Source organism: Accipiter gentilis, chromosome 21 (genome assembly GCF_929443795.1).
Source record: "Accipiter gentilis chromosome 21, bAccGen1.1, whole genome shotgun sequence".
In the NCBI taxonomy this organism is placed as follows: domain Eukaryota; kingdom Metazoa; phylum Chordata; class Aves; order Accipitriformes; family Accipitridae; genus Astur; species Astur gentilis.
In genome coordinates this window covers 11,688,190-11,700,583 of record NC_064900.1, presented here as the reverse complement: position 1 = coordinate 11,700,583, position 12,394 = coordinate 11,688,190, and the positions used below count along the sequence as shown (strand labels likewise).

The 12,394-nt window shown below is 40.1% G+C and overlaps 1 protein-coding gene across 2 annotated transcripts; it reads right to left on the bottom strand.

The window, feature by feature from the left end:
* Positions 1–206: 206 nt before the first annotated feature.
* On the bottom strand, positions 207–10,224 carry C21H3orf85 (chromosome 21 C3orf85 homolog). 2 transcript variants are annotated; one of them, XM_049824314.1, is made up of 4 exons: positions 10,123–10,224; positions 2,673–2,821; positions 2,388–2,473; positions 207–534 (listed from the first exon to the last, which is right to left on the bottom strand). In XM_049824314.1, the coding sequence occupies exons 1-4, from the start codon at positions 10,169–10,171 to the stop codon at positions 456–458; spliced, it is 363 nt and encodes a 120-aa protein (XP_049680271.1). In that variant the 5' UTR covers positions 10,172–10,224; the 3' UTR covers positions 207–455. The 2 variants fall into 2 exon arrangements, with proteins under 2 accessions (XP_049680271.1, XP_049680270.1); XM_049824313.1 differs by having other exon boundaries at positions 2,329–2,473; positions 2,673–2,809.
* Between the last annotated feature and the right edge of the window lie 2,170 nt (positions 10,225–12,394).

Here is a 12,394-nt window from a genome sequence, read left to right as displayed (position 1 = left end):
AGAAGTATACTCTTCTTACTATCCAAACCTGGAGGAAACTTCTCTACCCACCCAAAGTGACAGATTTCCATTTCTTAATTGCCTCTCAAAACTGTAGCTAAAGTAAGACACTGAGAAATAAAAATGTCGTTTTCAGTCATAGAAGCAGGAATGCACATTTTAAAACAATTGTTTAGTCAAAAAGAGTTTTACCTGAGAACACCGGGGGGCGGGGGGGGGGGGGGGGTAACTAATCTGCTAAAAGTTAATGGCTGCCTTGTCTTCAACTTCTTATTCTATTTACCATGACTTACTTAATCTCACTTCTATTTATGAATATACAATGTGTTGTATTGAGAGAATTAGTGCTTTAATTTTTAGACAGTGGGATGAGATAAAGTGGTCTTATCAAATACATAATGGCAAATACATAGCATGCCATATCCTAATATGGCCAGATATGAGATGTGTAGGATTTAATAGCTTATCCTTGTCTGTTGCTGGAGGTGAATCCCAGACTGCTGTAGCATATCCATGTAAGATCTGATGTTGTTGCTAGAAAAGATGGAATAAATTACTTTTAGAAAAATTTTGCACAATTAATTTAAAGATCCTGTCAGCAGCTCCAGTCTTCAGAACTGCAAGCTTTTGCAAATGTTTTCTTCTGGAAGCACAGTTCCTGAACCAGATTCTTGTATATGCTGTATAGGCTTGCTTTTCTTGGCCATCTTGGAAATAAAACTAATCATGAATAAGGTTGAAAATCATTGTTTTACTTAATCCATAATGTTTTTTGTAACTTCCAGCTTGATGTCTTTCCTACTATATGCCTTCATAAAAACTCTGGACGTTAATTTCTGTCATATTAGCATTGAGAAGTTTATTTCAGCCTGGGAGTTAACCAGCCTCCCTCTGAAATCATAAACATGCTTCACTGGGAGTGCCTATAAATGTGTTTCTGTAAACTGGCTTTAATCCTGTCATATGACAATCATAAGGATTATCATTCTGGAGGCATAACTCGTTTTGCAGTATGCCTGGCAGCTGTCAGGATCACAGCCTTCAGACACATGTATTGGACAACTAACAATTAGACGTAGTTAGGCATTTTCTATCTGAATAATTCTTCTGATGGAAAAGACAGGGTGGGTTTTTCTCCAGAAAACTGAGTAAAGTTTCTTTAGGTTAACTTCAGATTTGTCATAAGGTAGAAGTGACTGCTGCTAGCCAAGAAAGCTGCTGCCCATATCAGTATCAGAAATTTTGAGAGAATATCCTGGTGCTTCCTTCCACTAGCCCAAGGGCACCAGCTGAAGGCTTTGCAGGAGGGCAGGGAAATTGTGACTTTTAACTATTCTCTTCTATTTTGCTTCTGCTCAGAGTGAGTGAAACTGGTATCACCTTTCAGGCGGAACAGTCCTAGAAAGCTCAGTCTAAGACTCTCCAAATCAAATTCTTATCTTATTTTAAAAAAAATATGTTTTTTAAAAGCCACATTTCAAAATGAAACTTTGTGATCACTTTCAAAAAGAAAGCTACTTTTAAGTCAATAAAATTCAAAGCATGTTCAGTTCAAAGTATATTATGAGAAGTCGTCTACCCATTTTCCTATTGGTGGTTACAGCCAGACTGATCAGATTGCTATGTCTTAGTAACTATTTTAAGCACTGAAACTTGAAGTTGTATGAGTTTAGATCTACCCACTCCTGTCCATTTCAAAGGACTGCAGTATCTTTGTATGAAAAGTGTTTTGCAGGAATAATGTGTGTATTCTGCATTGTGCTCGTCAAACCAAATCATTTAGCAATTGTCCCCTAAATTTGACAAAATTATGTGCCAAAAAGGTGTATGTTTTAGCACAGTCCTAAACAATTTCTCTATGACCATTTGAGGCACTTCATTTCATGTACTTGAGTGCTGATCTATGAATGCTGGTTTTACCAACTGCTATGTCTCATTTTCTGTTTTGTTCTACTGAAATTTTATTCTACACTGACTACAGTTTTGTTAATGAAATAGATGGGGGGTTTTATCTTTTATTTTTCTTCTCGGGAATTGCTTTGTCTGCTTTTTAAATCAACTCTGTGGGATATATTGCTGCAGTTTAGCTTCTGTGGACTTTTAAAAAGATATATATTCTTTAAGCTTTTAATGAATTCTTCCAAAGCATAATTAAAAAAGAACTTGCCACAATAAAATGACCACATTTAAATAACTATAAAACTTGGACAATAAAAACAAATCTTCTTTAATTATTCAAGACATCTCTTATAATCAGGTTTGTTAATGTGTCAAGTTATGCCACTAGGACCTACTGCCAGCAGTCTTATATTGGTCAATTTTACTTACGTAGGCGCACGCCTGTGTTTTGAGTCTATGAAATGCTCTGTTGAGAAACCCCATCGTGCCATGCAATTGAAGGATCAAAGGCAAAAGAACCCAAGTCCATGTAGTATTGTGCTGTGTCTCTCAAAGCTGTCCATGACTCACTAACCTGAAGCAGATCAAAACAGAAAAGAATATTCTGAGCTTTGATACCGAATAAATGCAGTGTGTGACAACTGAGTGACCTTGCCTGCGCTGATAAATTAGAAAGATATCTTCCCTTGCCCCAGAGGGTTGCTATTACATGTTAATCCCAGACCTGTGCTTTCTTTTTTCAATAGATGCTGCAAGATGATGGAAGAAAATACCTGTTCTGCCCCAATGTATCCCCATGCATACTGGCTGCTGCTTGTGTCCCAGTAGTTCTGAGAATATGGTATCTGTCGTTTAAGTCGTATAAATTGATTTGCTGATTCTTCTGTCAGAAAAGGTGCTCCAAGGACACCTGAAATGAAAACTGAGAAATATTTGTAATATCAGAAAAATATTTTAGAATGTGCACTTCAAAAAAACATATTTATACCCAACGACCGTGTCTTTGGACCTGTAGTTTATTTAACAGAAATCAAAGATGGTCATACCTTATATCTTCAGAAAGACCTTTTTTTTTTTTTTTAAGCCTGAAGTTAATAAAACAGCTGCAATAAATCATTATTTTGCTGTTGAATCCAAAGTAAATAAAGTTACAATCAAATTAAGGCACTAATTCATTTTCAATACAAGATTTTGTGACTGAAAAAAACTTAGACTGGAATTGCGCTAGTCTCAGGTGTGCTGAGAAGCCTAAAGTTTTTTTTAAAAAAAACTAAACGTACCTATGAATTTAACTATGCTTTCTAAAATTCCTGGTTTAGATGTAGTATTTATTCTCATTAGTAGTGGCATGGAAATTCCATGCATGGAAATTACTCTATGAGCAAAAGATACTGCATTTCTATTCTTGTTATCGCATTGTTTTAGACAGCTTTTGAGGTCACCCCAGATGCAGAAGTACTTCTTGCTGATCTTCTTGAAATAACCATTCTGCCCAAGAAAAAGGGCTGAATTCCTCACTCACTTCATATGAAAGGTCCTGGTACAGGAAAAAAGTCTTGCCTATTTAGTCTCCCATGTTTGAGACATAAATTCATTTGAGGCTAAACTGGTCTGAAATAGCATCTCAGTCCAAACAGTACAATTTTAAATGAACTGCTGATTAAGTTGAAACTCAGATACGTCAGCCAAGCTGAGGCCGGTGTCTGTAAACACCTGTGCTCCAATTTAGTGGAGTGGGTTTAAATGGACACCTGAGAGTGACCTGCACGTACTTGGTACAGATGGGCCAAGAACTTGAACCCTCATTTGTTGTGTCTTACAATGGGAGCTCAGGAGGGTAAGCTATTGCCTCGCTGACAGCTCTCTAATGCCCTTGTTCCTGAATTTCTAGGGGGAAAAGCTAACTGAGAATGTCGAATGTTTGCTTTCATGCGCAATGCTCAGCTGAATCCAGTTCACTTGCTATTATTACTAACTTTGCTGATCAGCTGCAATACAGTCATTCTTTAGTTTTTTAAATAGAAGAAAGCGTATGCTGAATGCATATAGGTAGCAGATATGTGAGCTAGAGTATTCACTGCTCCTTTTTACTTTGGTTTTTTTTTTCCAAAGCCAAAAAATGCTTGAAAAGAAGGTGAGAAAATGCTTGATTATACAGTAAGAAACAAACAAAACAAAAAAAAGTGAAGTTTGTTGTCATCTTCACTCTTAACAAAGACACAAAATAGTACTTTAGAAAATTTACTTAGCAAGCAGTGACAGTCCCAGTAGTTCCTTCCTACTTCAGTTTCTTCAGATTCCAAGTTACTATAATCAGAAACTGGAGGCAGGAAATTTGGGGTAGGGAGTTTTCAAGGAATACCATCTTTAAAATGTTAACTCCTCCATGGAAAAACTAAGTTCAGACATTTGGTGTGAAGACTCTTGTTGTGTGAACTGCTTTTTTCCTTAAGGAACTGAAGAATAGCTATCTCTGTACTTCAGAAAACAAGTAAGATTTTGGTTTGGGGAAGAAAAAAAATATATTTTTTGCGTTTGTCTATTAAGCTGCTACACTTCTGTTCCAGAGCTGCACAAGATAAAACTAAGCTCATGCCAAATTTCATTATTTCTCTGGCAATTTACTATTATACAGTAGAAAATCTATGAGCTGTTAACTTCCCTTTAGTGAATCAAGGGGTGGGGGTGTATTAAATCTTTTTTCAAGCTCATGATTATATTTCTGGACTGAGATAACTGAACTGGGCTCAGAAATCAGCTCAGTAACAGGCTTCACTTTTGTTTAAATGTATATATTATTAGTAAGGGCCATTAAACATTAAATTTTATCACCAATATGTGCTCTGGCCTTCCAGCTTCACAGTGAGCTAGAAAAAAAGATCATTAAGCAGCTCTTCTTTTTGTGTTTCTTTTCCTCACAGCCAGCATCTTCAGAAAATGAGCTTGTCGTTCCGCTGGTGGGATGCTGAGGTGTTGTCTTGGCTACTGTGGCGCAGAGTGCTGCGATTTAAGGGTATGAACTTTAAATTTTTAATATACAGTTTGCTCTGGCTGCACCCGTATCCGATGACAGATGCCACCCCTAACCATACTGAATACTCACTTTAATCAAAGTGCACTTGCCTGCTCCAAGGGGTGGCAGCTCTGCTCTTGGCTTCTTTTGTCACTGGTGACACCCGGTTCTTGTTCTTTTCTAGCTTCTCTCTCAAATCCTTCCACGTCTCACCTTTAGCACCTGGGAGCCATCTCTGCAGGGCTTGTCCCTAGCTGCTGGGCACTCCAAAGATGCATAAGTACCAGAAATAAATCAGGTAAGTGCCTTTATATTCAGGCTAATCCTTCAGGGTTAGTTCATTCTCTCTTCACCTTACTGTAAGGATCGTTATACATCTCTGAATGGGGCAAACTTCATCCACCTCCAGAAGAACTCTAGTGAGACCATTTCTAAGTGAAACCAGAAAGTTGCACGTTTGCTTGTGCTCTGGTAGAGCTCAGAGAAAGCAAGGTCTTAAAGCTCTATCGTAGACCTGGGGGTATCAGAGCAGATGTCTCCCTCTGAGTAGAGTGTATAGTCTTCAGCAAGTAACATACATCTTGCCTCAATTTAAGTTTCTCAGACTGGGTGTAATTTTCCGCAACTTTTTCAATGGCTTAGTAAAAGACTGCGGAAGAGTTTGTTGCTTGGGTGGGTGATTTATAAACACAGGCTATTGCTGAAGTACTGCAGCTCTCCATCTTGCAGAAGACTAGCACAGAAAACAGGAAAGCGGCGCTTCGAAACACCTGGGTGTGAGACTAGAGAGAGCTAGGAACAGGTGGGTAATGTTAATGAAATGGCTTACAGCGCATAAAGTTGAGCTGAAAAAAGATGAAGAGTTTCAAATTCTAGTTAGTGAAACAAAGTTAAACTCACTGTGAAGAGCAGTCAGATATATTGTATGTTAATATTTTTCTTCGCTACCGTTTTCCCTCTTTTCTCTTAGAGAAATATGTTACCTGAAAAGCTCATTTAGGGATTAATGGCCCAAAGGGGAAATAGGAGGAATGTGTTTGGGGAGTGAACTATTGCAGGGGCTGTATCAGCTGTTACCAGTTAGAGTGTTTCCTTTCATCATCTCTTGAAGATTCACTCAGTGTTCTCATATGAAAAGCAAATTATAGAAAAAATTGGCTGCTTTTAGCAAGCAGATGCTTAGCTCAGGTAATTATTGCCTTCAGCAGGTAGCTTTGTCTATCCTGCACACCTAAACAGACTGTCCAGAGGGAAAACTATTAGTAACCATTACTGTTACGGTGCCTCCTAAGCATCTCATTTTGGATTAGTGTAAACTGGTATAAGACTAAACTTGAGAGAGGGAAGATGGTGGTAGAACCTTGTCATCTTTGCCAAGATAGCAAATGTGTACTTAATCTAGCATTGACTATTAAAAAAAAAAAAAAAAAAAATCCGAAAAAGGCATATCAAATAGCTTGGAATGTCAAAGTGATAATAAAAAAGTATTACAGTATCGCAAGCAAACTGCACTTAAAATATAAAATCAACCTGCATAGATCTTACATTATTGTGCATTAAAATCTCTTCATACTAGACTCAAATGGAAGCTTAACTCTATTGTGTGAGGACAGATTTCTAGAAAGCAAGTTATTTAGCTGGGTGCAACTGCAAAATCTTCCCAGGAAGACATCTTTTTCTATTGGCTGAATGTGCAATGATCCACTTCATTACAGAGTCAAAAAGGTGACTATGGGATTAAATTTGACACCTTTGCCTACTTAGGCACCCATTGAATTGATATGCTTTTTATTTTTTAAAAGCTAAGCAGTACGAGCCATTGTGTGCTTAGCAGTCTTTGGGGAGAGGAGGCAAGCCACCGTTTGCATGTCTAATGGCAGAGTTAAACGACAAGAAGACAAACCTTCAAAGTTGCTTTAGTATAGTATATGTTTCCCCCCTGCACCACAGGGAGCTTTTGTTTCTCTAGATCCAGCAGGATAAGTGGTGAGGAGCAATCTCAAGGCTTAGGACCAAAATTTATCCCTGGTGTGCATCTACCACAGGGAAAAGTGGTTTATGTCTGACTTGCTGTGATATTTACAAAAAAATTGACAATTACTTAGCAATACTTCAGTCGCTCTCTGGGCACATTTTCATATAAACTGGAGCTATTTGTTTCTCTTCCTAGTTTCTGAAGACTATTGCAAATTTCTGACAACCTGAAAACCCATTGCTGAAGTTATTTATATCAATGGAATTTAAATGTCAAAAGTTGGCAATTGCGCTGGCTCCTTTCCTTTTAGTCTAACAACTCTTCTTATTATCGGTTTTGGTGACTGTCTGGTCAAAATGTCAGCTCACAGGGGTAAGGCTGCTGGTCTTATCAGCACTTTAGGACAGAGCTTGGACAGAGGCTAGACTTGGACAGAGCTAACCTTCAACCTTGGACACTTTAACCTTGCTGAGGTGGCTGGTGCTGACGTGTTGGGAACTTTGAAAAAGTAAATTGAATGCTGCAGCTCAGGATTGTTTCTTAAAGTTAGAAATGAACCAGAGTGCCCCACCCCACCCTCGCCCCCACCATGCTTCAGCTGTCTAACTTTCTAAATCCAGAAAAGATCCGCAAAGCCAGACCCCAGGACTTGGTCCGAGGATTCAAATACCTCAGTGCAACAGCACAAGCACTGAAAGAAAAGTGTGGAAGCAGCTGGTTTTCTCTTCACTAAAGTATTTCTCTAGATTATATGGCACTCCATGGATATCAAGATGTGGTTATCTGTCAGTACGTTGTGTACGTTGGTGGATTGAGGCAGGGATAGGCTTTTGGATTCTGCAGGCCACCTCTGGGCCACATGTCAACTTTTCTCAGTTGAAAAGTACAATTACATCAAAGTCAAACACCTGCATATTGCTTTTTCAAATGGTGAAAAAGAAATGTGTGTATGGACATCGGCTATGTATCCCAAAGTGTTTGGATGATAACAGGCCTTAAAATAAAATTAAATCGGTTAGATTTGCTAATACCTGTCAACAGCAAAATTTAAAGTCATTGATTGTTAAGTGCTTCAACACTGTTCATATCACCCAGTCTTTGAAATGTTGGTCTCATCTGTTTATTTTTAAAGCTTGAAGTACAGTAGTCTCTATTATTTGACAATTCTTAATTTTACAGCACAGGACACAAGAGCTCTCTGGCTCAAGAGATGAAAGCTCAGTCATTAGCAATCGTTAGAACTACAGCATCAGCCTCTTTCCCTCATCAGCAAAGGCAGACAAGTTACAGACACTTAATGCAGAATTAGGTATTGAACGTATTGCTGGTGTGATGCCAGGGGTCAGGAAAGTTGTCAGGTATGGGTAAATAGCAAGGCAATTTGGCAAAAATCCTAGATAATCCTAGGGAAGGAACTACTTGCCCTGCAGCAAAGTGTTAAAAAAAAGCATTGGTCCATTGGTCCTCCTCAGTGGGTCCTTGTGAAATTTCCTTCCTAAATCCATACATGGCCATCAGTTTAACCTTGAGCGAAGGGGCAAGACACCCTCATCAGAGATCTAAGAGACTTCAGGAATGATCCCAGTGCCAGGACCCCACACTCTTGTACCCCACCCCTTGCTGCTGCACTCTGCAGAGGCTAATGAAAAGGTCCAGTAAACAGCCCAGAAAGCCTGTTCCCAGAGGTGTGAAGATGGTTTATTATGGGGAGTGACTTATAGCAGCTGAGTCGAGGGTGTGATGAAGAGTCCAGTTCTCATTACTGAGTCTTTCAGCCTCTGTTTTAATTCACCACCAGCTTGACCATTGTTGAAAGCATTCACAATTAATGAAAAACTGAACTGTTTGTGATCAATGAAACTTGTAAGAGCTCATTAAAAATCAGTAATAAATAGGTCTTCCTGCCTTTTGAAGAAAGGAACCTGGGAAAAGGGGCAAACAAGGGCTCACATAAGGGAGATGAAAGAAAAGGTAAGTCTTCCAAAAGGAGGGGCAGCAGGCTGCTGTGCTCCCAGCTTGGCTTCAGGTGACACTGCTTGTGTCAGGATGGCCTTCAGTGGAAAGGAGGTGACGTTCAGGAAGACAGACAAGTACCCAGGAATAGTCCAAGCTCAGGTGCACAGCAGATCAGGAAGTACAAATAAAGGAAAAGGAATTTTTCTAGATGAGCTTTAACTCGCAGAAGAGAAAAAGGCCCTTTCCATCTCCTTCCCTCCCTGCAGAGCCTCGCTGCAGCCAAAAATTAGGGTCATAGTACAAGGAAGAGAATTTGGCGCATAAGAGAGACTATACCCGACTCTGTTCCCAATTCACAAAACACCTTTTTATTACTCCATGATAAAGCATTGGCTAATTCTGTCTACCTCATTTTGCCTTAGCTCTTCACTTCATCTATTTACTGTATGTGTGCTGGAGCACTCAGATCTAAGAAATGCTTTTAATGCACACGTGGATGGAACATCTTTCCATGATGCGGGCAATCACCTGAGAAGTCAACAGTCACTGCCTGCCTGCCTGGTTTGTTCTAATTTAATGAGGATTAAATTATTATCACAGCACGTGCATCACTGCTCATTGACCGTACCAGCCTGTGCTGCTTTGGGAAGAGCATTCTTTCAGCCTTGCTGATGCTGCAGCTCTGCCCCATCCATTTTCACTCTGGTTCAAGTTTTACAGGGCGAGTCTTGATTTTAGGTGCCCTGGTTGCAGGGTGCTGTGAAGGTTCAATAATCAGACAGCCTGAGGCCTTAAAAAAAATCAGTGTCCTTAAGCAATTCAAATCAGTCATCCCAGAAATCACTTGTGAACTAGATCATTTGGGGCCCTTATAAATGCATGTGAAATTGTTTCTTACAAACAATAAATGTTGAGATCAGAATAATGTTTAGGGAAGATTCCAGGAAAAGAGCATTAAGTCTTTCTACAATTTTAACAGTTCAGGAAATCCTCCTGTAATAATTCCTTTTGCTCAGGAATGCATCCTCGCTCCTCATACCTGAGGGGCTGAGCAGTAAGAGATTCAAAAGTAGTCATGAGGAACAGAATCAAGACTGTATTTCACAGAATTTGCTATGCAGTCTTGTGCTCACCCACTCTCCCATATGTCCCTGCTGAAGTGATTTCCAGTTAATTCTATTTTATCAGAGTTGTTCTGGTGGCAAGACCGGTTTTTTTGCCAGCTGACTATTTAATAGGCCAGAAGGGAACGACATGAGACAGGGTGCCAGGCACTTACCTGTAAACAGCAGAGCAGACACCAAAATTTGAAACATTTTCAGAGACATGGCAAATTATCCAGAAAGTCTTGCCTTTGTAAAGCAGAGGCAGTCATACAGTTTTATACTTTGCTTTCTTTAGGTTTATAAATCATTTACCAGATACCTGTAAATCGTTGGTGCAGGCAGAGGGCAGGGTACAGTGCTTGCTTAGTTCAGATTTGTCCTATATGCCCCTGTTTGTACACTTTGGACTTTGCAAGCTGAGCCTCTAATGAGCCATAATGGTTCATTGCTGTGTGGAAGCATTAACTTGTCCATAAGCTTTATAACGTGAAATAGCACATGGGGCTTGTTCCGTGCTGCTGAAAAGGCAAGTGTCTGTGAGTCAGTCTTCTGCATGACTGTTTTCTTCTTATTGTGGTAATGGGCGTGAGCGGTTTATAGTCTGATGCGAATACGAATGGCGGGAAATGGTGTTTGAATCTACCTGCTCTGAGTAGTGTCTGAGTAGACAGTATATTTTAGCTGCGTGATGCTTGGGCTGAGGAAAATAAACCTATGATAAAACTGACCAAGAAAGTACTAGGGCAGGGAAGGAGAGACGAACTTGTGTTCCTGCCCTGAACCAGGCAGAGGTCACCGGGTCTCTCGTTGCCTTCTGCTGGAGTCAAGACCCTGTAGCGTGGGACACTACGAGTTTATGCTGTCGAACCTTTCCCACCTCTCCGGTTAGGTGTTGCGTTTCTATGTGCAACTCGCTGCCAGTAACAGCTGTCTTGCTGCAGACCATTTTATCTTCATAAGCTCCCCTACACTGATGACAACGGACCACAGAAAAGCTGAGCTTTGTCACACGTTGAGGTGTGTATACTCAAAGGTCTTTACGTCAGGGAATTAAATCTTGCTGATGTTACAGGTCAGGGACCAGACTCCAAGCTGATGGGCAGTAGTACTTCAATCTTCCACTCACAGTGAGAACCATTCAGTCTAGACAGTAGATGGAGGAAAGGTTTGTTGGGAAGTAAAAGAGTATTTAGTTATTTAATTACAGTGCCTTATAGTTTTTGTCATTACGCATTGGTGGGCAGGAGGGGAGACTATTGAACAGCAGGTCTAGCAGTGGAATCCTTAACTTTGCAGTAGGTCGCTTTACAACTTTAGTATTATTTTAGAATTGTTCTTTTAAAAAAAAAAAAAAAATCAATCAAAACCACCTAGCAAATTATGCATGGAGGCAGGTGCTCTGCGTTCTGGTGCCATGTTAACAACAAATATTAATTATCTAAACTTACAATCAGCTTTCTCCATCTCTGAGCTACTAAATTAAATGTTAGATGTCAGCATTTTTGTGCACCTGCATAAAAGGTGTAAGGACTGGGACATTTGCCGATGGGTGACAGAGATGGCTGTGACAGACAAGCTCTCAAGAACTGTAGATCCCCTAGAAATAAGTTCCAGGAAAGCATACCAGTTATCCTTTTATCTCAAAAACTTTTCTGGGCCATCTTTTCCAGCCTCTTCCATAGTTCTCTCGTACATGGACCTGCCTTTTTATTGCAGTTCCTCTCCCATGGTTTTTTCCTCCCAGTTCATAGTGTAACATATGGAAGAACACGTTGGCATGTCACTTTATATTTATTGCAGTTATCTCTTCTTTACTGTGCAGTCTGTTCTTAGAGAAAAGTGCTAGTGATATGGCCTAGGCCAAAAGAGACAACAGCAGCCAGTAAGACTTCACTGCTACCTGGGAGCAGATCACAGGGAGTCATGCTGGACTGGCAACACAGACCCACGACATCTACTCCTCCTATCTCATCTTAGGAAGCAAGGGAATGAGATGAGAAAGTTTTTTTCTTAGGAACAGGAGTTGAAAAAATGATAAAACAATTAGACAGAGGCCACTGATCCCAACTGACCCTGAGAATCCTAAGTCCAGCCTCCCAGAACCTAAAAACTCATCCTTCTTGCAGTTTCCAAATAAAAGCTGTCATGTGCTGGAGAACATGACTTGTCTATATCCTTTACTGATGAAGCCTCAACTCTGTTATAGGAAAAGACCTCACTGAGAGGTGCAGAAGGTCTTCTGGTAGGGCCATGAAACATGGTGGGGATGTTGCAATGCCTAGACCTAGGCTCTGAGTTCAGAAGAACCCAAGGCTTACTCTGCTGTAGAGCGGGACAGTGGTCAGCCAGCTTAGGCAATGATACAAGATCTGGGAAGCAGCTAAACTGCAGACAGCACGTACCCTTGGACATACAGATCCACGACACCTGAACAGTCATCCTGCT

What these genes read in the sequence shown, in the direction of transcription:
- C21H3orf85 (XM_049824314.1), bottom strand. Translation starts at nt 10,171, where the DNA reads ATGTCTCTGAAAATGTTTCAAATTTTGGTGTCTGCTCTGCTGTTTACA. An exon ending in GTCTGCTCTGCTGTTTACAG is followed by an intron (nt 2,822 to 10,122) that starts GTAAGTGCCTGG and finishes AATATTTCTCAG; the next exon opens with TTTTCATTTCAGGTGTCCTT. An exon ending in TTTGATCCTTCAATTGCATG is followed by an intron (nt 535 to 2,387) that starts GCACGATGGGGT and finishes CATCTTTTCTAG; the next exon opens with CAACAACATCAGATCTTACA.